The sequence below is a fragment of the Daldinia decipiens genome (genome assembly GCF_022478715.1).
Source record: "Daldinia decipiens strain CBS 113046 unplaced genomic scaffold F4813scaffold_32, whole genome shotgun sequence".
Classification (NCBI taxonomy): Eukaryota; Fungi; Ascomycota; class Sordariomycetes; order Xylariales; family Hypoxylaceae; genus Daldinia; species Daldinia decipiens.
In genome coordinates, this window is record NW_026054575.1 from 68,910 (window position 1) to 94,919 (window position 26,010).

General features: G+C 48.6%; 7 protein-coding genes and 1 non-coding gene across 8 annotated transcripts; 4 read left to right on the forward strand and 4 right to left on the reverse strand.

The window, feature by feature from the left end:
* Window positions 1-23: 23 nt before the first annotated feature.
* Window positions 24-3,066, reverse strand: F4813DRAFT_368357 (DUF1941-domain-containing protein). The gene is made up of 3 exons (XM_049244298.1): window positions 2,443-3,066; window positions 2,060-2,381; window positions 24-2,006 (listed from the first exon to the last, which is right to left on the reverse strand). The coding sequence occupies exons 1-3, from the start codon at window positions 2,850-2,852 to the stop codon at window positions 744-746; spliced, it is 1,995 nt and encodes a 664-aa protein (XP_049096995.1). The 5' UTR covers window positions 2,853-3,066; the 3' UTR covers window positions 24-743.
* Window positions 421-530, reverse strand: F4813DRAFT_t112. Its single transcript has one exon. It is a non-coding gene; the product is annotated as a tRNA-Asn (tRNA).
* A 184-nt stretch (window positions 3,067-3,250) lies between the features above and the next one.
* F4813DRAFT_368359 (chloride channel) lies at window positions 3,251-6,370 on the forward strand. Its single transcript, XM_049244299.1, has 4 exons — window positions 3,251-4,196; window positions 4,248-4,400; window positions 4,457-4,571; window positions 4,624-6,370. Exons 1-4 carry the CDS (start codon window positions 3,381-3,383, stop codon window positions 6,228-6,230), a joined length of 2,691 nt encoding a protein of 896 aa, XP_049096996.1. The 5' UTR covers window positions 3,251-3,380; the 3' UTR covers window positions 6,231-6,370.
* A 522-nt stretch (window positions 6,371-6,892) lies between these two features.
* Window positions 6,893-9,757, reverse strand: F4813DRAFT_368363 (uncharacterized protein). Its single transcript, XM_049244300.1, has 3 exons — window positions 9,089-9,757; window positions 7,832-8,902; window positions 6,893-7,763 (listed from the first exon to the last, which is right to left on the reverse strand). The coding sequence occupies exons 1-3, from the start codon at window positions 9,099-9,101 to the stop codon at window positions 7,573-7,575; spliced, it is 1,275 nt and encodes a 424-aa protein (XP_049096997.1). The 5' UTR covers window positions 9,102-9,757; the 3' UTR covers window positions 6,893-7,572.
* A 1,465-nt stretch (window positions 9,758-11,222) lies between these two features.
* F4813DRAFT_382234 (MFS general substrate transporter) lies at window positions 11,223-12,876 on the reverse strand (the record flags this gene model as incomplete). Its single annotated transcript, XM_049245775.1, has 3 exons — window positions 11,223-11,313; window positions 11,460-12,747; window positions 12,816-12,876. The coding sequence occupies 3 exons, from the start codon at window positions 12,874-12,876 to the stop codon at window positions 11,223-11,225; spliced, it is 1,440 nt and encodes a 479-aa protein (XP_049096998.1).
* Window positions 12,877-15,654: 2,778 nt separating this feature from the next.
* On the forward strand, window positions 15,655-19,624 carry F4813DRAFT_368369 (DNA polymerase family A-domain-containing protein). Its single transcript, XM_049244301.1, has 2 exons — window positions 15,655-15,969; window positions 16,031-19,624. Exons 1-2 carry the CDS (start codon window positions 15,741-15,743, stop codon window positions 19,270-19,272), a joined length of 3,471 nt encoding a protein of 1,156 aa, XP_049096999.1. The 5' UTR covers window positions 15,655-15,740; the 3' UTR covers window positions 19,273-19,624.
* Window positions 19,625-19,836: 212 nt separating this feature from the next.
* Window positions 19,837-22,004, forward strand: F4813DRAFT_368372 (uncharacterized protein). The gene is made up of 4 exons (XM_049244302.1): window positions 19,837-20,719; window positions 20,786-21,290; window positions 21,343-21,389; window positions 21,477-22,004. The coding sequence occupies exons 1-4, from the start codon at window positions 20,515-20,517 to the stop codon at window positions 21,896-21,898; spliced, it is 1,179 nt and encodes a 392-aa protein (XP_049097000.1). The 5' UTR covers window positions 19,837-20,514; the 3' UTR covers window positions 21,899-22,004.
* A 207-nt stretch (window positions 22,005-22,211) lies between these two features.
* F4813DRAFT_368377 (cholinesterase) lies at window positions 22,212-24,777 on the forward strand. Its single transcript, XM_049244303.1, has 4 exons — window positions 22,212-22,600; window positions 22,658-23,027; window positions 23,093-23,324; window positions 23,387-24,777. Exons 1-4 carry the CDS (start codon window positions 22,492-22,494, stop codon window positions 24,674-24,676), a joined length of 2,001 nt encoding a protein of 666 aa, XP_049097001.1. The 5' UTR covers window positions 22,212-22,491; the 3' UTR covers window positions 24,677-24,777.
* Window positions 24,778-26,010: the final 1,233 nt, after the last annotated feature.

The window sequence follows — 26,010 nt, forward strand, 5'->3', positions numbered from 1 at the left end:
ATACCAAACTGTGATGTTTTCCGTTAATAACTTGTGGCTTTTAAAGACTTTTCGTCTGTCCGAATAGCTTTATTTTCGCCCGCTGTGTGCGTTTTCTACAGTAGAAAGTAACGTTTGTTGGGCCTATTAACTCATTTATTCTGGGTGTAAATAGGCTTGAGGATTCAATAGGAAGGCGAACGGTAAACTAACCTCCTCGAAGGTGGCGGGAAGTTAGAGCGACAGTAAAAGATAAAGCTAGACTCGATATTCGGTGGAATGAGGGTTGTGTCTCTACACGTCTTCTTTTTGATCAAGTGTTAGAATCCCAAATAATTTCCGTCGTAAGATAGACTTTACCACCCAGGTACGTAGGTTAGGTACATAAGTAGATAATCTAGAAATAAAAGAGAAAAAAAAATGAAATCAAGACAAAAAAATCAGCCTGGATGGGATTTGAACCCATGACCTTTCCAACCTCGACCTCTCATCCAAGTTCGTTGCTCAGAAGCGCGTAATGATGGAGTGTGCTCCCACTACACCACCAGGCTTTGTATTTCATAGTTTGATACTGCTGCCTCGTCTCTTTCGAGTTATATGCCAGGCATCCTCGATGTCAAGTAGATGCCTAACCTAGATTGCTTACTCGAATTGTGAGGTGGTACCTCTTACTTCAGTGCTGCAATATATAGATGCCTGTTATGCCTATCTTTAGCTGCGAAAGCCTCCGTGGATAAGGAGACGAAACGAGGTAGTATATGGAACTATACATGCAACCCATCTAGTAGAGATAACACATCCTCTAACTCCTTTGCCGTATCACTCTCTCCGTTCGTCCTACCCCTTAACTGCTCCGCAACCCCCCGTATAGCATTGGCCGAATGCACGTACCGCCTCCTTATGCCCGGATTCGCATTCGACAGTAATGTCGCGACGAGCTGCAATACGTCCGCCTGGAAGTCGAGAAGTGGCTCGTCGTTGGAGTTACCCTCTATAATCGGTACGTCGTACGCTGCTACGGCAGTCACCACGCCCATCCAGTCCTCAGGGGTTGTACCCTCGTTCTCCGCTACTATCTGCAAGACGAGAGCAGTGCGGATACCGCGGATGATATCCGCTTCCTGTAGGGCAGCAGAAGTCGAGCTTTCTTCGAGGATCTTAAGCATATCACCCGAAAGCACTTTCCAGCCGTCGTACGAGTTGAAAGCCTTAACTCCCTTCGATGTGCGGAGCACGCCTTCAAGCGCTGCAAGGACAGGGAGCCTGTAATCTAGTCCATTCGGTTGGGGTGAATTCGAACCGCTACTTTGGTACAGTTCCATAAACATGTCCATCAACCCGGCGCCCTCTTTCCTTAAAGCGTCACCGTCGTCATCGCGGACCCAGAGCGCGATTGCGCGTATGGCAGAGAGTATGAAGGTATCCGTGGCTGCGCTCTCGTCTTTCGCGTCCCAAGCAAGCGTCTTGTGGGAGCCAAAGTCTGTATGTGCGTTGCTCGTTCGTGCCTCCGGGTGCAACCCCTGAGCTCCTGCTACCGAGGCATCCCAGCGATCCCGTAGATACTCCATCACAACGGACAAGGTTTCGGCGATGGAGCTGCTGAGCTTAAGGACCAGGTCAGGAGGCATCTTGAGCCAGGAATCTGCTGGTTTTGCGTCTGGCTTGGGATTGTCCAGCTCCTCCATCCAAGAGATAAGTTGGCCGATGAAGCCTGTTAGAATATCAAGTGCGGATGTGAGACGCTGCGAGATCCGCGGGTATTCCGGGTCGTTGAGCTTTTCTAGAAGAGAAGGTATGGTTGCGCGTAAGTCTACTAGAATAAGATTGATGAAGAGATATGAGAACGGCTTTGTCGAGTCCTTTTCGTCGAGGAACAACAGCTGAGGCGTCGACTCCGGATAGAGAAGCAGCAAGGCGCCCGCGCAGTTTGTGTACGCGGAACGGCTAGCTGCGTTTGGTCTGTTGGTCGCTAAGTTGCGTATGAGCTTAGTAACGGAACCGAGCCATTTTGGATCTCTAGGAATGAGCTAAATGGTGGTTAGAAGCTATTCACAGGTTCCACTGGTATAAGGTATCATACATTCTCGTTGAGGTTCCTTAGAACATGGGATATGAATTCTAGGAGACTTGTTGCGTCAGTCCCAATAAAGGAGGATACGAAAGACTGAATTCCTTGGTCGATCTTAGTCCTCATCGCTTCTCGAGCGGCTTCGTCTTCGAGGTCGGTAGGTCCCCTCTCCCAGGCCCAGATGAATATTGTGAGCACATGTGAGTGTTCCGGGGCGACTTCTATTAAAGGGGTCCAGTCATCAAGATCAAGATCGGCAAAGCTTTTGGCACCCCCAGGTACGGCAACAAGGGTTAGCAACGTCTCTATGATTACCTGGGTTGTCTCTTTGGAGCTGGCCTTGTGTTAGCGTATGCGACTTGTAAGTGAGCAGTGATTTCCATTAACTTAGGTACCTGTAAAGGACGGCCTTGGCCAATCTTGGTATTCTATTCAGTAGTTTTGTATTTTGCTTTGCGTCATCGGGCAACAGCACAGCAAATGTATGAACAACAGCGACTGCTAAGTCAAGCATATCCTTGGGGCTCTTCTTCTCTGAGCTAGAGTGAGAACCGGTGCGTAACAACCTGTCTAAGAATTTGGGTGAAATAGAGTCCCATAATGAAACTAGAATTTCTTTCTCGCTCTGAAGTTCAGGGGAGTTGTCTAAGACGGACTTTAAAAGAGCCAACCCAACGAATCTGGAGGTATCATCTTTGGCCTTGAGAAGCTGCTGGATCTTCTCTAAAGATGAAGTTGTAGTGTCGCTCGACCCGCCTTCATCGCTGTTTTGTACTTGTAGCTTTGAGACATCTGGAATATCCATCTTCTCTCACTTATACGGTATCAATGCCTCAAGCCAGGGGCTCTTCTCGGGTACTATGCTCACTTGACATTTGAGGATGAGTAACTTGCTGTAGATCTCAACTCGTTAGCATTAGTAAAAAGTAAGAATGTATTATGTATCATGTATTGTTGATTTCTCTTTTTATTATCTCTTAGATCATTTATTGTTTAGATGAAGTTCTTTCGAATTCTACTATGATTTTGATTTTATAAGAGCCAATGAGAACTAGTGGTATTTTTAAGAGGTACATAGCTGCCAAGTCACTGTAACAGAGGGTCGGTAACAACTTATTCAGCTCTTATCCTCTTATCGTTATCGGCTAGGTACATGCATTAGGCATGTTAGCGACAGCCAATTCGGACCCATAACCATTGAACCGAACCTTCTTCTAGTCGCAAAGCCGCAACGCGATCTTGCAGCCATGAATCCTAGACAATCTCCATATTTCGACTCAGTAAGATAACATAGGCACCGCGTTATGGCAGATCGCATGACCGGGCCTTCGATATGGCAAGCAGCAGGAATTTCATAAATATACACGAGGAAGAAGGCTCGTCATCTTCCACTAGATCACCGAACGAACCGCGGCCTTCTAACGAACGAGACGAGCTCGATTACTTGTTCGACGGGGACGATGGGGACGTGCTAGGAAACGACCCTTTGAATGACGAATTAGCAGAGCCTATGAGCTTCAAGCGGAAACAAAAGCAGTCCGTCTTCTCGCAGTCGAGTCGGTTACTATCCACATTAACGGGCAATCGCTTGGGATCGGCACCCCCACGATCACCACATTCCGGTACCGAAACGCCAACGAGGCTAGAAGGTCTAAACCCAGAGCGACTTGATAATACTTCCAATGCGCCGAACGACCAGAAAGAGGGAGCGCCGCTTGATTGGTATGTTGAGGGGCCGGGCCGGAGAGTTGGGTATGAAGATCTTACAGCCATTGATTGGATCTTCGAATACACGAAAGAGCGACAACGTCTACGGGTGCTGTACTCAAGCGCAACGGGGATAGTTGGATACATACAACAGCTCCTAGACTCCAGCCAGACATGGGTTATCCTCGTTCTGACGGGACTTGCCGTCGGTGGACTGGCAGCAGGCATAGACGTGGCCTCGGACTGGCTGGGTGATATAAAGACTGGTTATTGCACTTCAGGGCCTGAAGGAGGCGCATTCTATCTAAACAAGCAATTCTGCTGTTACGGCTACGACCAGGGCGCCAAATGTCTCGGATGGAAGCCCTGGGCTGCGGCATTAGGTATAGGGTCTACTGGTGGAAAGTGGTTTATAGAGTACTTCTTCTTTCTAATATTCTCCGTGAGTTCATCGCTAAGCATTCCTAAGCATAAGTAACTAATTCATTGATAGGTGACATTTGCCTTATGTGCCGGATTCCTGGTTAAGGAGTACGCGATCTATGCTAAGCATAGTGGTATACCTGAGATAAAGACAGTACTGGGTGGTTTCGTTATTCGGCGCTTCTTGGGGACTTGGACACTCGTCACCAAGTCTCTAGGATTAGTACGTCTCAAAATATCATATATCATATATCAAATAAATAAGCTAACTGAGGCTAGTGTCTTGCCGTCGCTTCGGGTATGTGGTTAGGCAAGGAGGGCCCTCTGGTACATGTTGCCTGTTGTTGCGCAAATCTCTTCATCAAATTATTTCCCAATATCAATACCAATGAAGGTGTGTATCACGAATGGCGATGGCTTTACAAGAGCGTGCTAACCCGAAGCAGCACGGAAACGAGAGGTGCTCTCTGCCGCTGCGGCATCGGGAATCTCTGTTGCATTCGGGTCTCCTATTGGGGGTGTGTTGTTCAGTCTCGAACAGTTGTCCTACTACTTCCCCGACAAGACTATGTGGCAGAGTTTCGTGTGCGCCATGACAGCAGCCGTCGTGCTACAGGCCTTCGACCCCTTCCGGTCTGGTAAGCTTGTGTTGTACCAAGTCAAGTTCAGCACGGGTTGGCACGGCTTCGAAGTCATACCCTTTGCCCTTCTCGGCATTTTTGGTGGTCTCTACGGCGGACTCTTCATCAAGGCTAATATGCGTGTGGCACAGTGGAAGAAGTCAACACCATGGCTTCCTGGTCCCCTAATACAAGTTGTTATCGTCGCTCTCTTGACAGCCCTGATTAATTACCCTAATTTCTACATGCGAGCCCAATCCTCAGAGCTCGTGTCTTCGCTCTTCAGTGATTGCGCGTTGGTACTCGATGACCAATTCGGTCTTTGTAAGACGGGCGCTGCAACGGTCGGCACTATCGTATTGTTACTGTTTGCCGCCGTCCTGGGCTTCTTCCTCGCATCTATTACCTTCGGACTACAGATCCCCGCAGGTATCATTCTGCCTTCTATGGCTATCGGGGCTCTTTCAGGCCGGGCAGTCGGCATCGTCATGGAGATTTGGCAGCGCAATCACCCGGACTTCTTTGCCTTTAGTAATTGCGATCCCGGTAGACCCTGCGTGACGCCGGGCGTATACGCCATGATCGGCGCAGCTGCTACGCTTGCAGGTGTCACACGCATGACCGTCTCCATCGTTGTCATCATGTTCGAGCTGACGGGTGCGCTGACATACGTGCTCCCGATTATGGTGGCCGTGATGCTGTCTAAGTGGGTGGGCGACGCATTCTCGCGGCGCGGTATCTACGAGAGCTGGATTCACTTCAACGAGTACCCGTTCCTGGATTCGGGCGACGACGGTAGCGGCGCACAGCACGTGCCGGACATCCCGGCGTCGCAAATCATGACGCGCATTGAGGATCTAGTCGTGCTAACCGCGACGGGCCACACCATCGCCAGCTTGCGCGGAGTGCTCGAGTCGTGCGACTACCGCGGGTTCCCCGTGGTAAGTGATCCGCGTGACGCCGTCCTTCTCGGCTACATCAGTCGCGCCGAGCTCGCGTACAACCTGGCAGCCAGCACGCAACCTCCGCGCAGCCTACCCCCCGAGACAGAGGCATTCTTCTCGCACCAGCCGCTCGCGGACCCGCGCACTACGCTGGACTTGCGTCCCTGGATGGACCAAACGCCCCTGACGCTGCCCAGCCGCTGCACCCTGCACCTCGCCGTCGCGTACTTCCAGAAGCTGGGAGTGCGCTACGTGTTATTCAGCGACCGCGGCGTCCTGCAGGGCCTGCTCACCAAGAAAGACTGCTGGTATGTGCTCAACGGCACGGAGGAGGGCCGGAGCACCGGGAGGGCTGGACAGGTAGGGCGCGGAAGCGGGGATGATGATGACGGGGTGCCTGGCGCGGCGGGGGAACGGGGCGGTTTATTGGGTCCTGATGATGGCTCGCTGGATTCGCCTGCGGATGATGATAGAAGTGGGATCCTATAGACTTGTTACTAAGCTTGGTGTTAGGTATGTTTACCTTAGGATGTAGATAGGACGGTACGGGAAGGCGCGTGATATAATAGGCGGGTTAATATCATATATGAAATATCTTGATTCTACTAGAAATTTCCTTGCAAGGGTGTGTTGATATGTATGTACTGTACCTACATACATGGTGAAATATAATAATACATAATACCAACATCCGCACGCTCTCCTAAACTCACACCCGCTCCGCTCGCCGGTCATACGGGCCAATCAGACATAAGTGAAAGCACTTGGATGAGTACAGAGACGACACGATTGGTGGCCACCCTTACGGGATGCTTGCCTATTTGTTGTTTTCTTCCCTTTCCCCCGCCAAAAAAAGGACAAGAAAAAAAAGCAATGAGGCTCTAGGCTTATTTCAGCAGTGTAATAGGTATATGTATTAGGTACCTAGTAGAATGGTTATAAGCTGCTTTGTTTTATAGGGCTGTTATATACCGTAAGAGAAGCGAGATAAACCTTGGCTCGTGATAGGCCGCCTTGTAGCGAGGTATGAATATGCGAAGTAGCACGCGGGCATAGTTAATATAATATGTATCATGTATGTATGTGTTGGAAGGGCTTACGTGCTGGGCAACCTGTATGCCGATGTGTCAGGTACGTGGAGGGAGTGTAGCTATTGGAAACGTTTGCAGGGTTATCGAGCAATATTATCATAATTCAAGCGTGAACTGAAAATATGTCCTTTCTATTATACCACCCTTCTAATTACGAGATGCTACTACTTGCATGTAAGTATAGCTTAATAACAATGATAATAATCCATTCGTAGTAATTAGAGCCAGGTCATGCTAGAGAGAGAAAAAAAACATCGGTCTCTTGTCGATCCTATGTGGTATGCTTGCTTGCCCTCTATCGTAACATTATTGCTATTCCTGTCGCCAGGATCCCAGCCAGATGCAAAAGAAGACAAGCCACACCCCAGCCCGGTTTGAGACGAGAAAATGATGGGGTATCATGCCGTGGATGTATGAATCCCAACTCCCCTTCCATGCAGAAATTCACGCCTTGTACCCGCCGCGTACCTGTCCGTATGGGCCCATGTCCGTTCCCGCTTGGGCCGGCAAAAAAAAACCAAAAAAAAATAAAAACGCCCCTCATCTTAGAAACCTGCTCAATAATATACTAGAACACCTCTATTAAAATCGTGGGCGAGGCTGAGATCTCACGATGTGCTGCCGTTCCATAGAAGACTACCCTGCCTAGCTCTGATTCGTCCCACTTCTTGTCGGAACTGCGTCTGCACCACGTCAGTCGGACGGTGAAGTAACATCCTCCTGTCATGTGCTCAACTACGTCATGAAGAAACCGCTGGCCGCTTTCCCTTCTTGTTGGCGGTCATGATCTTTAGTTCGAGATGGTAGTAGGATTTTTGGTTTTTGCCCTTCTTTTCCTTCGGGTCGACTTTCGTTCGGCAGACGGGGCAGGTCTTCTTCATATTATCGATGTGAAGTGCCGAATGCAGACATTCGGAGCAGAATAGGTGACCTAATAATATTCATGTTAGTAACGCAATTTGCAGCAAGAATTAAGTAAAGGGTTCAATTCCGACATACCGCAGTGTGTGACAGTCAAGTAAGAGGTGTCATCCATGCAAATGACACACTGAAATTTGCCAATCTTGACGCGGTTGTCAGCCTTAGGAGCCATAAACTCCGGTGGAACTTCAGCGGCATTAGATAGATCAATAGTTTCATGGCTGTCGTCGTTGGCGGGCCCACTGTAGCCATCATCGACAAACGGATTTTGGTCATTTGGCTTCCATTTTAATCTTGTTGATCGGCCGGAGTTCTGGAGAGAAGATTGAGATGTTCGCCGTCTCTTGGAAGCTGAATCACTATTTGCGCCGGCGGCGGCTCGCTTTCTGGGAGGCATGGCAGGTGTTGCAGGATCGACTCCCGAGATGGAATCGAAATCCGGCTCCTCCTTAGTCAGGTCGACAAGGTGTCCTTTGTTACTTCTTGGGCAACGAGGACCAGCTGTTGGCATCGCTTCTCCGACCTCAAGAGGTTTAGGTAGGTGGAGAAAATGTGGTCGAGTAGTCGGGAGAGGGCTGCTGTTGATAGGAGGAAGCGACGGCGATGAAAAGTCGCCGTCAGCTAAGGCAGCAAGGTAGTAGTCGTCACCGTTCGGGCGAGGAAGTTGTGTGTGAACGTCGTGAGTGTTAGAGGATGGCGGCCTCTGTCCCTGGGCTCGTGGTGGGGCAACGCCGGGGTGGGTTTCGGGGTAGCAATTAAACGCTGAACGAGGCAACCGCCGTAGACTCGAATCGAACCCGGGAAATGCAAATTCTGGCCTAGTAGACGCCCAACTAGGTCTTCCTTGACCGTGACTGTAATGGTTGGTGGGCGACGACGTGTTGTGATCGTGAAGTGGATAACGGGCTACGTAAGAATCGACTTGTTGGAAGGAATCGAAAACGCCGGAGAATTGACGCTCGTTCAGTAGTGAGGGTAGAGAGGGCAACTGGTAACCCGAGTAGTCCTGCTGATTCGGGTTGAAGGGGGTTGAATTCGCTGGAGTGGATGGTCGTCCGAAGGAAACTGGGCGATTAAAGATGCTGTAGTCGGAGAAGTCGACAGCGCTGGCAAATGCGGTTTGCGCGGGATCTAAATCGGGTTGTGATACTACTAGGTTGCACGTAACCAGGTTTTAGCCTCCTTTTTCTTGACAGTGCGAGATTTGGTTATGGATTGTGTGAAGTTCAGGTTGAGGGGATGAATTACTTGCAGGTGTGAGGTTTAAGAGTATAATATGTGAGAAGTTTAAAAGACACTGTTTTGAGAAAAAATGCTAATAAAGTGGGAGAATACCTCTGTATGCCATTATTTCCTTTTTTTTTTTTTCTCTCTTTCTTTTTTTCGGCTGAGGAATGTAGAATGGAAAATGCAAAGTGACTAAAAAAAGGTTGGACGGTTGATTTCCACCTCTGAGGATTGAGGAGCGCAGCAACAATAGTAGCAAACTTGAGCTTAAGTGCTTTTTTTCGCGTGATTGTCCTCTGGGTACAGCTGGTGGCAATTTGTTATCGGCGATAAAAGCGTCGTTCTTCCCTGTCGCACTTGAGGCCTGCGCCAGAGTAGGTACGGCTGATACGGGTATTCTAGGTATTCACGGACCTGGTGGTAGCCGCTTCCCGGGATGCGCAATAGCCAGGCTGCCAGGTGATTACAATAACAGCAAATTACCTGGTACCTCAGCTATCTCGGTAAATTAGTAGAAGGCAAATCTCAATGCTTCTTTCTTCAACTAAGTTATTCCCACCCCTCGCTGCTCGAACATGCTATTCGATTCGTCGATGGTTGATGGATGCGAATGGAGTCGCCGGCTAAAAGAGTCGTTGATTTTTCTGCTGAATTTTCTATTTCTTTTTCTTTCTTCGCTCAGTTTGAAGTTTGGCAGAAAGAAGAAGAAAATATGTAAGCATTTGTCAAAAACTCGGTGCGAGGATGAGGTGAGGTTTTTGCACAGGTGGCTACATGACCTAAGCTACCTATTTAACTGATTCCTGGCCGGGTACGATCATGCATCCACAACTGCATACATAATACATATGTATACTCCGTGTGGTGGTAACAAGTCGGACCATCAATTGGAGCCACCTGGGACACTGTCCGTTCCTCCCCCAAACGAACCTACCTAGCTAGCTATACAATGCATATAACGTTTTACACTTGTAAAGTTTAAACAACATTACATACTATTCCGTACATGTAACTACCTAGGTAATGTGAGGTAGTCGAGACGGAAAGAACGGCATGCACGGTTTAAAATACGTACATACGTACATGTACATAAGCCTATATCCATTATGTACATCCACGATACACCCGTGCGCTTATACGTTTAATAATGTTTGTGCGAAGAGGTCCAATACAGCTCAGGCACGGCTGAATCCTACCAATCTGCACATGAAGCTACCCCTGTTGTGCCTTTTTTATCCCCCACTTATATATACATATCAGGTATTTACAGCATCAGCTTTTTCCCTTCTCTTTTTTCAACGGTAAACTACAAATTGTAAACCACCTCATAGAAGAAATACCAGGCTAACTCTGTAGTAGGTGGTTTTCGTACTATCTAATGGCGTTCATGTTGAGAGTTTGGTTGGCGGCGTTTCAACACTTTGGAAAAAGATTACACTCTTATTACATTCAATGGTATTTTCGACGTTACCCTTTAAGGATCTCTGTGCGAGGATCAATATATGACGAGCGTAGTTGGTACTATCTAAACACCTCCTCGTAGGGATGTGTCTAAATCTGGCATGAGACATGGTACGGCATAGCTTACTGCATCTAGACCGACCTTCGCTTATCATTTCTCATAAGCTTATTTGAATTTTGCAGCCCATTAAGAATCGCCTATGCACGGAGGTATTGTTGGCCACAGTGGTTAGATATGTGATATATAAGTATCTACATCTGCGCGTTGATCACACCCGTTCTCGACATCCATACCTCAAGAGCCAATAGCAAATAGCACGGCTTCCCGAGACAGCGGACAGCAGACATCGGCTTTTATTGTGCTCGGACAGAGGACGGCCCGCATCGGGGTACGAAGTAGATGTGAGTGAATACTTTTTAATTGTACAATAATAGAAAACTTCATGATCATTCAGAGAAATGCCCCGCCATCGTCTTGGTCACCGAGTAGGTAGATACACTCTGGGCCATTCTACTTACTCTTCCGCACCGTCCCGTATGTGCCACTTCCATCGCTTGAGATGCGAATAGCATCCATCAGCGGTTGGAAGACAAACTATTCATACCAATAGGATTTATTTTCGGTTGCCGAGAATCGTCAAGATGCCCCTCCCCCCCATTGAATTACCAATGAAATGTAGATCATTTAACGAGTAAACGCCATCAGGTCAATCAGAGCATATTTCGGGAAATAACACCCCCATCTATCAGCCGTTTCCCAGAGTAATGGTGGCAGTTCTCATTAACTTCGGGTCGTCTTCTGGCGGTTCGAAAATTTCCAAGCAAAGATCAAGCACAGGACAAGGCCAACTACGCCCAACCCAATGGCCACGCTGTTATTCGATGAAAATTAGTAGCTGCTTGAAGTATAGTGGTTCAAACGATATCCCAAAATCGATAGTTTCGAATCAGACTGATTAAGAAGTCTCAATCTCTCAAAATCGAAAAGGGGGGAACGAAATGACTCCGAGTTACTCACTACCAAGCTCCCCTATATCCCTTCAAAATGTCCTCGGCGGTCACTCCGCCATTATTCACGTGAAGCTCAACGGTTCCAGCAACGCCCAATGCAAGCGCACCACTATAGTTCACCACAGTGGTAACTAAACTGGCTGCAATGCCTTGATGCTCGCTAGATACCAAATCCGAAAGCATAAGCGTCGCCGCTGGAAAGCTCAAATCCATTCCCCAGGTGATAATCACATTGCAGAGGAAAGTCTGTGTCCAATACGTCTGGTTAATGGGGGCTGTTGCGATGAGGGTAGTGCCAATGGTAAAAGCCAATAGTGCGAGGGCCATCACGACCGCTGGTCCTACACGGTGAATGATCATACCCGTAGTAATGGCTGCTGCAATACCACTGACTAAAATCGGACTATGCATTGCCGTGGCCAGGAGAGGCGGCGCGCCTCGCAACACCTCATAAAACCCCCAAATATAATAGATATAAATTCCAAAGCAGCCCCAGCCACAAAAGACGGCGCCAAGGACGAAAAATACTCCCGAATTGACAGCCTCGAGTGGTATCAAAGGTTTACTGGCATACTTCTCGATAAAAATAAAACCCACGCATAGCAGGGCTCCTGCTATCAGAAGCCCGGGAACACACGGGTTCTGCCAGCCCTTGACGGATGCTTGGTTCCAAGAAACACTGATGAGAATAAGACCACTGACCCCTGTTAGAGCACCGGGGACATCTAGCTCAGCACATAATGCTTTTAACCCCCCTGTCGATACTCTACCCTTTTCCGGGGACAACTCGCTTGGTATCACGAGTGCACCGGCGAGAGTAGTGAATAGTAATAGAAGGGATAAGCCAAAAAATGCATACGGCCACCACGCCAGTGCCAGCAGGCTTGTAAATGCCGGCGAGATGATAGCAGAAGCCGGAGCCATGGCTCCAAAGATAGCGAACAGCATAGCCTTTCGTTGCCCAGGTACATATGTGACGCCTAATAGTGCTACGGCGTTTGGAACTATTAGTGCCGGGCCGAGACCTTGCATGATACGCGCAAAGAGGAAAGCAGCGTAAGGTCGAGGCGCGTAGATGGATAAGCCGGCGACAAGCGAGAACAGCGCAAACCACATATTGCCGACGAGGAAGATGAGTTTGTGGCCATAGACGTCCCCGAGGCGGCCTGCCAGGAGGATGAACGTCCCAGTCAGGCCATATCCAGCAATAAGCCACACGAGTTGTCCTGGGCTCGTGGCGCCCAAATCAGAACCTATAAGGCGAAGGATGCAGAGGGCTTGATGAAATCCGGAATCTATTTAGTTTTAGTCAGATTGTTCACGAATAACTCAGAGTAGAACGCAATTCGGAGAACCGACTCACGAGGTGTAAAATTGGCCGTTGACACAACGACGAAGAAGGCCAGCTCATGAATAACCGACATAGGTTTGCCAAGGAAGATATGTGCCCTTGGATGCCCTTTGCTTCCCTTCTTCTCTAGGTCGCTGTCAAGGCTTGACTGGTTTTGGTAATCATCCTTTCGCAGACCTGGCGATAAACTCTTGCCATCTACGTCGTAGATCGGTGATGCTGGTGCACTGTCCCTCCGGGCTGTGTCTTCGAAATTGTCCCTCCTGTTGTATCCTAAAGATGCGTGCTCGTCCATATGACACCCTGGAGCTTCCGGTAACACATTTGAATCCATGAGGCCTTTCTACCCTAGATAACGGCGATGGCTGGCTGTGATAATGGGACTCGCCGTATGGTTATCGGATACTGGGCTAGCAAGGACGAGTCCAAAGGTTCATACTTATATACACACGATCCATGGAAGACCTATACCCGGTCCTAAATATACGTCCCTATGTCTAGACACTGATGAGGGCTATCAAGTCGGTTCGTATGGTAAGGTCTTGTCGGACTCGGCCCACGCATTAAGTCTTGACAGACGGTCTCGGAAAGAGCTGAGACTTATGTGAAAGCGTGGTCGAGAGATCTCTGTAGCACGCGACTATCTAGCTCTCTCAACTGCCGATACTACGCAATATTCCCTTTTTTGCCTCTTGCTCCTCTGTACTAGGCCATACGGCGGGAACGATGTACACTTCTCCCTCTCTCTCCTTTCCTCTCTCGAGTTTACTCCACCACTTGGTGCAACAATCTCGTGCCAGTATCACGAGCTGGGCGAGTACCTAGCATACAGGGGATCCTCTGCACAGGAGCTACCTTATCCGCCTTTCTGGATTCGCGCTCGCCTCAGAAATCTAAGCACCTGGTAATATCGCAAGTGTTTAAATGCCATTCTCTACGCCTTTCCCGGCAAAGAAGGCAGAGTGAACGAAACGTTGTCTCCCATGGTGCTACGTATGTGCGCACGTACCGTACCTCCTCCCATGCGGATGAAACTATATGAGGGGGGATTGGAGGGGAGAGAAAGGGGAGATTCAAGAATAGACACTCGGGGAATGAAGTTTGCTACCGCATTTCGCTTCCCCCTTTCCCGTAAGATAAAGTTTCGGGAACGGAAGGCATGTAATCAGTGATGTCTCGAGTCAAGACCCGAACATCACGGCCACCTTCGGCCAGCGAGGAAATTGGTCCGAGACCTTTCGGCAAAGCGTTCGCAGACAAACTACCTAACGTTAGGTACCTAGCCCATGTGTCTGTGGCGCATAAATCCAGTACGCAAGCTCGTGGGATTTGTCTTATTATGATGCGTGGCCGCACGTTGTATATCGTTGCTGCGGGCGGTACCAGCGGTGATTCACCTTGCTTCAGCGAGGCCATGGTCTAGGGTATGGTGTCTGTGATGATATTATCGTGATTTCGTCATGCGAGACTGGATTCGTAATCTGCCACGGGCCAATGTCTCCAGCTACCAGCTACCAGCTACCGAACTGTTGGAAGTCTGTCCTTCCACTACCGAGTTGGTTTGCCGCAGCGCGCGCCTGTCCGTATGTCTCAGTGCGAGACGTTTAATTAGTCTCTCGTAGTATTATAAGAGAGGCCTACCGTACTAGAAGTAAAGCTCGAGACCGAAGACTGCTGGGTTCCTCGAATTAACATGCATCTCATATCTTCAACCAAAACCATGAAGTTTCTATCTCAGCTACCAGAGGGATCCGCGAATATGCTATCGTTTCACCACTAAACGATTCATAGACAAGCTCTAGGTTCGTATAAGAGCGACTTCTTAGGACCACATATTTCTAATAGATTGATTATCCGGCGACACCAAGCCACTTATAAACCACCATCTCCTTCCGTGAGGCTCTGAACTCTTCCAGCACGCTGATTTGAAGACAGCGGGCGAAACCTCAGTATTCTCTGCTCAGTATTCTCTGGCATAGGCCTACCTTATTTTTTTTTCTCGGCTTAGATATTAATACCTTTTCAACTCTATCTAGCGGTCTGTCTTTATCTTTCCGGAAGACTTCGTCGTTAGTTATCGCCCCGTGTAGCACACGTCTCTTACTAGCTAGCCTTGCTCTCATGCATAGATGCAGCTATCCTATGCCGTGGCCCCTCGATGCGTAATGGAGCGTCCGAGGTTTTTCTTTTTCCTTACTCTCTAGTAGAGCCTGGCATCTTGTGACTCCTATTATAAGCCAGATGCATATAACTTTCAGGTCATGTGGTTGCTAATACCAGCCGCTTTCCGTAGCCGTCTCGGAATCGCCCTTAATATGGGGGGCACAGCATAGATTATATCTCACCAAAGTGCATTCGCTGGCTTTAAATGCGAAGAGATTATCAAGACACGGTGAAGTGATCCCTATCATTTCCTGTAAGCTGATAGCGCTGGCTATGAGAGACACGAGTAAACACCCGTACATGATGATTTATGCTGTACATCGATCAATCGTCTAGATTGGTTGCGGTGCGACAAAGATACAGTAGAGCAAGATCTCCATGGGTGCAAATACATGCGACGTGCGATGTGCGTGTGAGATGAATTAGACGGCTATTAGCATGCGGTTTTTTTTCTTTCTTTTTTAATAACTACCAATATACATATTCGCCAAAGCGTTAGATATGCAGATACAGCAAACAAGGTAGATTGGAAATCAGATCGGAGAGGGGCACGGCGTTTGTGCATAATTACTAATAGGCGCCTTACCGTAATTGGTATAGACGATAATCGATAATTGTTGTGGCCCACACAAGGTCACTAAATTTTAGACGCTAAAGTTGTGGAGGCTTATCAAATCTTCAGCGCTATCAAAATTATCCTCGTCATGATTCGCGCACTCTTAAAACTCAGACAAGAACCTACCAATTCGAAATGATCTTTGATAGACGGAAGTAATGCTTCATCCTGCAAAGGGCCGCATAGGAAGCGCATCGACTTCGAGCTTCGTGCGGCTTGCCAATCGGGTGCATAATCACCCTTGTCGACTATGGCCTTCTCCGTTGACGTTCCATTTGAGGCGGCAGACCACCGCAACCGCAACCGCCGCAGCCCAAGCTTCTAAATCTCCTCAAACTTCCCACGATCCTCCCTCACAAACACAAACACACATACCAAGTCCCGCCAGTCAGTTATACATTTCTTCGTTTTAAAATCATGTATAATAGACCTCTAAACAAACCTATAGATCCTTCCGGTGCTCGATTCAACGAAATAGGCGTGCAACAAGTCAGTAGCCGTATCTATGAACAGATTTTCAAAAACGGTAGCGACCCACCACCACAAGAGCTTATTGATCTATCCATAGATCACTTAAGCCGCCATGATCTTTATGGAAAGAACACCGACAATACTCAACCTATTGCCTTTGATGTACCTGAACTCCAGGGTGTAACTCTGGACGAGCACTTCCACAAGCTCGGCATGGACTGTGCCAACCCGTTCCTTGACATGGCGAAGGTGTTTGCAGAAAAACATGCACCTTTGCGGCCGAAAGAATGGGTGAGGCGAAGCGGATGGACAAAGTATTACGACGATGGTACGCCGCCAGAGCAGGTCGAGTTTCCGGACTCTGATATGCTTTGCTTCGACGTCGAGGTCATGTGGAAGGAGAGCTCGTTTGCCGTCATGGCGTGCGCGATGAGCCCGACAAATTGGTACGCTTGGTTATCGCCTTGGCTACTTGGTGAATCCGATACGGATCGGCATCTGATTCCATTAGGCGATCCGAATAAGGAACGCATCATCGTCGGCCATAATGTTGGGTATGACCGAGCAAGAATCCTTGAAGAATACGATTTGAAACAGTCAAGAAACTCATTTCTCGATACCATGTCACTACATGTTGCAGTCAACGGCATGTGTTCACAGCAACGGCCAACATGGATGAAGCACCAAAAAAACAGGGAGCTACGCGATAAAATCACCAAAGAGACAGACAACATGGAGCTAGTAAACCTATTGGCCAACACCTATGAGGACGAAGAAGAACTCTGGGTTGAGAGAAGTTCGATTAATTCCCTCCGCCATGTTGCTCAGTTCCATCTAAATATCGCAATCGACAAAGCAGCTCGAGATCAATTTGGGGAGCTGGACCGGGAAGGCATTGTCGGGAAGTTGGACGAGCTACTGGATTACTGCGCGGCAGACGTAGTCGTCACCCACAAAGTTTACAAGATCATATTCCCTAATTTCCTCAAGGTCTGCCCTCACCCCGTCAGCTTTGCTGCATTACGACATCTTTCCTCGGTCATCCTCCCCGTAAACAAGTCATGGGATGCATATGTTCAAAATGCGGAAGCCACCTACCATAGGCTATCTGATAGTGTCCAGGATCGTCTAATCTCCCTTGCAGAGAAGGCGATAGAAATTAAGGATGATGAAGACAAATGGAGCAATGATCCATGGCTGAGGCAGTTGGACTGGTCTGGCCAAGAAATTAAGATGGTCAAGGGAAAGAAAAAGGGCGACCCCCCAAGACCTTCTGCTCGCCAGAAGAAACCTGGAATGCCCAAATGGTATAAAGACCTGTTCAAGAAAAGCGATGCGGCAATCAGTCTTACGGTTAGGACTCGAATTGCGCCACTTCTGCTTCGACTTGCGTGGGATGGCTATCCTCTGGTCTGGTCCGACAAGTATGGCTGGGTTTTTAAAGTGCCACTTTCAGACATGTCGAAATACAGTCCAACGCAGCTTACTAAGTGTGACTTCTCGGACGAACCTACAGAAGCTTTAAAGAACGACAGGACTGGAGTATATTTTAAGCTCCCTCATAAAGATGGCCCAACTACGCGATGCGTGAACCCGTTAGCCAAAGGATATCTCCCATACTTCGAAAATGGTACTTTATCGTCGGAATATCCCTTAGCGAAAGAGGCGCTTGATATGAATGCGTCGTGTTCCTATTGGATTAGCGCTAGGAGCAGGATCACATCTCAAATGGTGGTTTACGAAGAGAATAAAGTTGAGAATAACGAAGAGGACTGCGCTAAAAAGGATGACTATGACCTTGGATATATACTCCCTCAAATTATCCCAATGGGTACTATTACACGAAGAGCAGTCGAAAATACATGGTTAACCGCAAGCAATGCAAAAAAGAATAGGGTTGGTTCTGAGTTGAAAGCAATGGTCAAAGCGCCACCAGGCTATTGCTTTGTCGGTGCCGATGTCGACTCGGAAGAACTCTGGATCGCCAGCGTCATAGGAGATGCTACCTTTAAACTCCATGGTGGTAACGCTATTGGTTTCATGACCTTGGAAGGCACCAAAGCCGCAGGGACTGATCTTCACTCCCGTACCGCTTCCATCTTAGGGATTACACGTAACAATGCCAAAGTTTTCAACTACGGCCGGATATACGGAGCAGGACTTAAGTTTGCTGCTACCTTGCTCAGACAGTTTAACCCTAGCCTCTCTGATGCAGAAACGTTGGAGATCGCTGGAAAACTGTATGCCACGACGAAGGGTACTAAGACAACAAGGAAAACGCTCTCTAAGCGGCCTTTCTGGAGGGGCGGGACGGAGTCGTTCGTCTTCAACAAGCTTGAAGAATTCGCAGAACAAGATCGCCCACGAACCCCGGTTCTCGGAGCCGGAATTACCGAAGCTCTGTTGACTAGGTATATTAGCAAGGGGGGCTACCTCACATCTCGTATCAACTGGGCAATCCAGTCGTCGGGTGTGGATTATCTGCATCTTCTAATCGTTTCAATGGACTACTTAACTCGACGATTTAACATTACGGCTCGTCTCGCCATTAGTGTACATGACGAGATACGCTATCTCGTCAAGAATGAAGACAAGTATCGAGCTGCCATGGCTCTTCAAGTCGCTAACCTCTGGACCCGAGCGATGTTCGCCCAGCAGGTTGGCATAAATGACCTTCCACAGGCATGCGCTTATTTCTCTGCGATCGATATTGACCACATACTTCGTAAAGAGGTTGACATGGACTGCGTGACGCCTAGCCATTCAACGCCTATTCCACCCGGGGAAAGCCTTGACATTATGCAGCTGCTCGAGAAAGGAGATGAAGCGAAACTTGACCCCGCTACCGTCCCGGCAAAGCCCGTTCCGAAACTGGAGAACATTCCGTATGAGTATAGGAAACCTGTGATGGAGGAACTGAATGCTTCCCAAGACCCTACGGACCTCAGCTTCATAAAAGCACAGATCACGAACGACGACCAGGAGCTTCGCCAGATCATCAAGGACCAGAAGAAGAATTTCTTGGACGAGTCGGCTAGTGTAACAGTGAACAAGCCCAGGCTGAAGAAGCTGGTCCCGTACAGCTCGCAGCCGCAACTCATCCCGCACATGTACAAACCGTTCGGGGCAAAGTTCACCTCAAAGCAAGATTACGGCAGCGGGGGGCAGTGGACTTTCGAGAGCATGCCGCCTCCGTCGCTGCCTATCCGGCGGGCCTAGAATCTGAAGTGGTGTGTCATATCATATATTTCTCTATGGACACAGTTTTTCTTTACATAACTAGTAGTTACGGCATTGTTAAAAGGGGGTTATGACTCGGATTTATCATAGTCCCAAAAGGGGGGCGACAATGTATCAAAAGGGGCGTTATTGGAGGAGGGATTCCTGTACCGTAGCAAGAGCAGATATACCGTCCGCATTGGATCGTTGATATTCGAATATCACTGCGACTTGATAGATGGTAACTATTCGATGAATGTCTTTGTGATTTTATAGTTTTAATATTTCTTATTCCTTGCGGTTCTACTACCTACTGACTGTTCTGAGTTGTAGGTGCGTGCTAGTTTACTGTGAGGTAGGTAGTCTTATCAAGATGCCGATGTCTTTGACTAAAAGAGACGCTAAACAGGCACGGTTCCTAGTTCGGCAAATTACCCGCTCAGCCCGCTTGGCCCGCTCCATGTCGTGGTACTAGGCGCAGCTAAATGCGGAGGTAGCGGACGCAGGGGCCACTACGTCCGTATACATAGCGTATGTAGGTACTAATTAATAGTGTCGCCAATCGTCCCAGCCATGCCGGATCGCTATTTTTAGCTGTCCTACACTACATAGGAACCTAACATAAACCTATATCAAAAAAGGGAAAAGAATCTTCGCATACCTGGTTTTGTCCAATGTTTGGTCTCATTCGATGCCACGCTACTCGGACTTTTTCCACCTAAGATTGCAATGTCTTTTAGCAGCCAGTGCTATAACCTATCACTGGACACTTTTATTGGAATATACAACCTTCAAGCCACCCTGATAGGCTATGCCGACGTCCTGACGTTCCAGCCCTAGTACAGCGTGTAAGCACTAATGACATCACGCAGTAGCAGTGTAGCATCTTGCAGGGCCACGATCCTTTTGCCTGCCGTCGCATTTATGTGCGAGATGATGATAAGCAAGAAACCAAAGGATGGTTAAGTAAGCTTGCATCCCGATGTCTGGAGTTGTCAGGAACACACGCCTGCGTGTTTCCTTGCCGGTAAGAACTTTACTGGAAATAAATCGAATCCATCCATCCATCCGCCCATCCACCCATCCATCCATCTATCTGGGTATCTATCCATCTTTTCCACATCTCTAACTACCTACCTACCTATCGAATCTATCATCGCGCCATCTTGGCGTTGTAAAAATAGGCCGGGTAGGGCTGAGAACTCACCTTAGGTCCCTTATGTTTGTATAAGTCGCCTCGATATGCCTTCCCTCTCGTCGCTATTCGAACGCGCGTCACCCACGGGAACTTTCAATGGAACGCCGCCCGCCCATCTACCGGCTGAAAATGGGGTGCATATATGGCGCGCTGCGGTCATCATGCCGTTCATCACCTTTGCATTTGTTGCTCTGAGGTTTTATACCCGGACTTATTTGCTGAAGGCTAAGAAGTACACCATTGACGACTGTACGTACTTAGCTTCTCTGTTGGAAAGGAGGTAGTCGATAATGTTGCAGCGCTGATTTACTATAGATATCGTGGCGCTGAGCATGCTTGTCTGCATTACGCACGCGGTGCTCATGGCTATGGCGACGTACAACGGCATGGGCCTGCACGTATGGCAGTACAACGAGGAGCTCAACGCGCGGTATTATCTCTGGATCGGGATCACGTCCGAGTTCTACGTCTTGGGCTTGATGGGCTTCAAGAGCGCGCTCATCCTGCTGTACCTCCAGCTGTTCGGCGTGTACGCCAGGTTTAGGTGGGCGTGCTACAGCACCCTGTTCTTCTGCACGGGGTATCTGCTCTGCAACCTCACGACCGAGTTCCTCGGCTGCCAACCCATCAGGAAGAAGTGGGAGCCGAGTTTGCCGGGGCATTGCATTAATAGCATCGCGACGGCGACTTTTTACGGCGCTTGCAATATGGCGAGTGATTTGGTCATCGCTATCTTGCCCCTTACCATGATATGGAAGTTGCAGGTGGCGTCGAAGCTGCAGAAGGTCGGGCTGAGTCTTGTCCTGAGTAGCGGGCTTGCGTGAGTATACTATCTATCACATTGTGAATTGCGCTGATGTATGGAACTATAGTGCTTGGGCAGTGGCTGTCGCTCGTTGGGGCATCGCTACGTATGACTGTATGTCTTGTATTTCAAATCGTCACATCATATCGCTTGGGAACACTGTTGATAAATAACCGTTGGCTGACTCCCTTCTTTTCGTAGTGATCGGAACTAAAGACAGATCGTGGTGGGCCGGCGTCAGCTTCACCTTGAGTATACTCGAGATCAACACGGGCCTCATCTGCGCTTGCATTGCCACCCTAGGGCCTCTCTGGAAACTGGCGTATGCGCAAGTTAAGGACTGGACTGGCTGGTCCAGCCCCTGCAGCAGCAAGGAAAAAACTTGGCCGTCCTTCGTGCGGAAACCTCCCCACAGCCAGTCCTCCGAAGAAACTAGGAGGCCGAGCGGGGCTACAGTCGGCGTACACGGACTCCCTGCTGGTCGGGCGGGCGGTATGGTAATATACAATGAGTCGACGCTGACCTCTACTTACGAAGACGAGTATGGTCTGCTGGACGCTTCGGGCTGGCATCCCCATGGTATAAGAGAGGATCGGTCTTATAGGAGTAGGGAGGGTGTATGAGATAGACATGTATTGACGTGTTTGTGTGTTATCACGTCTTTGTTTTATTGTAGCTGGCGCATATTATACCCCAAAGTAGCGAATGAGAAACCTGATTTAGCATCGACTTTGGCCATTGTTTTTGTTTGTTCGTTCATTCATCATCATTTCTCACCGCGTAGAATATGACACAAACTAACCTTGCATAATGTCAGCATATACCTAGACCAGTTATTCTCTATCTCTGTAAAAGGTAGAGGCTCGGTGCCTTATGCTACGATTGCCGGTCCGACTTCTACTTTCGATTCAGCCTAAGAATACGACTGCGACTCTGACAATCTACTCTAGACTTGTTTGGGACGTTGGGGGACATGATCTCCACACGATATCCACATCCACGTTCCCCATCCCACCTCAACTAGCTCACTTTGGACCTATATCTAGGATAATATACTTGTGCAATGAATTGTTGCTAGTAGAGACATACGAAGGGCCGAGGAGGTGGTACGTGATAACTCTGGATTCCGGTGGAAACTACAATACTTACTGTTGATTTGCTCCTAATTTTATTCAGAAGCCGGCATGCACCTCCTAGAGACGTTGCTATTTTCACGATGCTGTTAGGATTACCATTTGCAGTCTTTGCCGTTGGAGCTATAGCGGTCCCCTCTCCGCAGACCCTAGACTCGAGTCTTACGTTACTAATTGACAATGATCTACAAGGTAAATCGTATCCTGCAGACCAAGAGTTTCAATATCTCGCGCCTAACTTAGGCCTAGGGGCGAATAGCCCTGTATCCAACTCCGGCGTTTTGTTGCTAGAAGCGCGGTCGTTAGAGAACGCTCGCAAGACATGTGAGGCGGTGGGTGAACAGCTCTGGTCACTTGAGTCGGGAACGAAAAGTATTCAAGCCAACTTGAATTATCTGAAATATATAGATCTAGATCTGGGTCTCTCGCAATTCTGGGTTGCGTCTGGGAACCAGTCGGCTCGGGCTATAGACATAGACGGCCGTATAGTTCACGCAGAACCGAAGGCTAAGCTCCCGGTTCTATGCTCCCAATCGGCACCATTTTCTAACGTAGTGGCTCAGGATACGGGCGAGAGATGGCAAATCACTGTGAAGTCTAACAATGAATCTCTTACGGGGTAAGTGTCATCACCGCTATCCGGCTGTCTACGAAGACTATTATATTGATACATGTCTACCTTAGGTACCGTGACCGCTTGAGTTTTCGCTTCTTAGGGGTTCGATATGCACCGCAACCTAAGCGATTCACGTATTCTGAGCCTTACGTCGGCAATGGGAGTGAGGTTTCTGCGTTGGAGTATGACTCTCGGTGCCTTCAGGCGGGGAATATCGGGTCTGAAGATTGCTTGTTTCTGAATATCTGGACCACTCACATCCCAGCCAAACCTACTACTAAAAAGCTGAAGCCGGTCATGGTAAGTATTGACTCCAGTGCTTCGAGGAACCCGTCTAAAGGCTCGATTAACAGTTTGGATAGTTTTGGATACACGGAGGTGCGTTTATAAACGGAGCAGCAAGCGATCCTACGTTCGACGGAGGTAATCTAGCGTCAAGGGGCGATGTCGTCGTGGTTACTGTCAACTATCGGTTGACTACCCTCGGATTCCTGGCCTTAAATGACGGCGTCACTAATGGTAACTTCGGCCTTGCTGACCAGATTAACGCTCTTGAGTGGGTAAGGAGGAATATCAAGGACTTCGGTGGCGACCCTGATAGAATCACCATATTTGGACAGTCGGCCGGCGCGGGGAGTGTCCACGCCCTGATAGCCTCTCCGAAGTCTATCGGGAAGTTTGCAGGGGCTATACCCGTCAGCAATCTTGCCAATAAAGATCCCAGCACGGGCTACACAGAATATTACACGATCGAAGAGGAAGTCGAGGCATTAGGAAACACCATCTTAAAAGAAACCGGCTGTGCGAACGCTACGTCTCAAGTAGACTGTCTGCGATCGATATCGCCTCATACTCTCGCGGGAGGCCTAAGCACCTTTGCTAAGTTCCCGGTTGTTGACGGCACATATCTCACATCCGACAAGCTTCAACTCGAAGGGCCCACGCTTCCGGTTCGTATCATGATGGGAACTACTCGCGACGACGGCGGCCCATTCATCAGTTACCCTACGACGACGAACCAGACAGAGTATCTAATATCCCAAGGCTACGACGTGCCGCCGCCAGACCTCTTCCCAATTCCCAACATAGAGAACAAGACTTTAGCTCTGTTCAACATGGCCACTCGTCTTGTTACAGACAGTATTTTCCGATGCGGTGATCAGGCTACAGTGTCCGGTGGTCTTCGAAATAATCGGTTCCACCCCGTCTACTTCTACGAGTTCAACAGGACCTACCAGCTTTCAGACTGGCCGAAGATCGACGCCTGCGAGCCGCCCAAGACAACCTCTCACCCCCACGGCGATCCGAACGGCGAGTATCTCAAATGCCATTCGGGCGAGCTATACTACATCTTCGGCAACCTAGCCCGACAAGGCCTACCTATGCGGGACGAATTTGATCTGTCATTCGAGCGATTCGTTTTAGACTCCTTTAGCTCGTTCGCAAGATCGTTCGACCCTAACCCTGATGTCGAGTTTCTCAAGGCCAGGGGCTTCCAGAGCACGTTAGGGGAAATCGAGCGTTCTGGGAGGTGGCAGCCCTCCACCTCCGAGGGGGGGATGACAAGACGGATCTTGCAATGGCCCAGCGTTCAGGAGCCGTTTATGGAGGCGGAGCAATGCGAGTATATAGGTTTGGCTTGGGACCAGTAGGTAGGTAGGTAGGTAGGTAGGTAACTCTATCGTACGCGCCACCATACAGAAAATAGACTCTATCAAACCACAATGCGGGAATCTTATTCCCAAGCCACCCGACATTGTCCCATTCTAGAATCTAAAACGAAGGCTTATAAGTCTAATAAACGGTAGGGGTCTTTAACAAATGCCAAAAGGTCGTGTTGGTACGGCCTAGCGAATACTTCCGCGCCCCTCCTAAGAACTGCTTGATCCGCATCCTTATAATAATATCCTTATACTATCCTTATGAAGTATTGCTAGGTTCCGGGGTTCGATTCCTTAGACGACTACACTTTTTTTCTTTTCTTTTCTTTTTTTTTTTTTTTTTTTCGAATTTCGAATTTCGAATTTCTGCATCGTGGAAACTGATAGATTATTACTTTAAAATTACTTGGGTTGATTTTAGGCATATGCAACGTATTATTATAAGGCTTTCTATCCCGCATCCCCTCCTTGAGACGGGTTATTACTTGCAGGGAAATACGTCGTGTTGCGCGAAGCGATTTGCATCACCAACGGAGGGCATCTATATAGCAAAGAGCTTTGTCGCACCTCGTCGCGATCTATAATAAATACTGAGCTATTTAGGATTATATCCTTAGGTACTTTTGGACATTCTCATAATTTTCTGTCCTTCTTTAAACTTATCATATGCCATTTCATACCCTTAATAAGTGCACACTGAAGGATAAGAACTCCCTCCCCCTCTTAAGAAAAGGGGGGGTCAATGCCAAGGAGCGCTATACACTTCAGACCATCGCTCAAAATGGACGCCGATACACGTAGCCGTACAATATCACTGCCCTGACATTCTATCAGACCTCCTTAAAGTTGCGTTGGCCGCCGGTTATAAGAGCGAAGTGCCGTATGGCTGAGAAGAGAATAGCTATCACTCCCTTCCGGGACCCTTGAAACTCGATCAACTTCACTCGCCCAATTCACTTCGCAGCTCAGATCGGATCCCGGCGTGACGTTCCTGAGGTATTGCGAATTATAGAGGTTATTGCAAAGGACATGGACTTTAACAAACCCCTATACGATAACTTTGGGCGTACACCTCTTCATTTGGCAGTGACCGGTCCATCCAAAATAGTAACCTCGTGGTTCTTGGATAGGAATGCTGGTTTATTGAATATGGAGGATAGATTTGGCATGACTGCTCTTCATTACTGTGGTTCGGCCGCCAATGGCGGGTATCATCGCGTCTGATATTCCAAATGACGACAGTACTGTACCGATCGAAGCCTTGTATGCCCGACCTCTAGATACCGGCTTCGAAGACACTATCCTCACCGAATCCCAAGCTACGA

Coding starts and splice junctions, on each gene's coding strand:
- F4813DRAFT_368363 (XM_049244300.1), bottom strand. Junction 7,764..7,831: donor CTTGACTGTCACACACTGCG/GTATGTCGGAAT, acceptor GAATATTATTAG/GTCACCTATTCTGCTCCGAA.
- F4813DRAFT_368369 (XM_049244301.1), top strand. CDS start 15,741: ATGCTTCATCCTGCAAAGGGCCGCATAGGAAGCGCATCGACTTCGAGC. Junction 15,970..16,030: donor ACACATACCAAGTCCCGCCA/GTCAGTTATACA, acceptor ACAAACCTATAG/ATCCTTCCGGTGCTCGATTC.
- F4813DRAFT_368372 (XM_049244302.1), top strand. CDS start 20,515: ATGCCTTCCCTCTCGTCGCTATTCGAACGCGCGTCACCCACGGGAACT. Junction 20,720..20,785: donor GAAGTACACCATTGACGACT/GTACGTACTTAG, acceptor GATTTACTATAG/ATATCGTGGCGCTGAGCATG. Junction 21,390..21,476: donor GGGCATCGCTACGTATGACT/GTATGTCTTGTA, acceptor TTCTTTTCGTAG/TGATCGGAACTAAAGACAGA.
- F4813DRAFT_368357 (XM_049244298.1), bottom strand. CDS start 2,852: ATGGATATTCCAGATGTCTCAAAGCTACAAGTACAAAACAGCGATGAA. Junction 2,382..2,442: donor GCCAAGGCCGTCCTTTACAG/GTACCTAAGTTA, acceptor ACACAAGGCCAG/CTCCAAAGAGACAACCCAGG. Junction 2,007..2,059: donor TAAGGAACCTCAACGAGAAT/GTATGATACCTT, acceptor ACCACCATTTAG/CTCATTCCTAGAGATCCAAA.
- F4813DRAFT_368377 (XM_049244303.1), top strand. CDS start 22,492: ATGCTGTTAGGATTACCATTTGCAGTCTTTGCCGTTGGAGCTATAGCG. Junction 22,601..22,657: donor AATTGACAATGATCTACAAG/GTAAATCGTATC, acceptor ACTTAGGCCTAG/GGGCGAATAGCCCTGTATCC. Junction 23,028..23,092: donor AACAATGAATCTCTTACGGG/GTAAGTGTCATC, acceptor TGTCTACCTTAG/GTACCGTGACCGCTTGAGTT.
- F4813DRAFT_368359 (XM_049244299.1), top strand. CDS start 3,381: ATGGCAAGCAGCAGGAATTTCATAAATATACACGAGGAAGAAGGCTCG. Junction 4,197..4,247: donor TCTTCTTTCTAATATTCTCC/GTGAGTTCATCG, acceptor ATTCATTGATAG/GTGACATTTGCCTTATGTGC. Junction 4,401..4,456: donor TCACCAAGTCTCTAGGATTA/GTACGTCTCAAA, acceptor AACTGAGGCTAG/TGTCTTGCCGTCGCTTCGGG.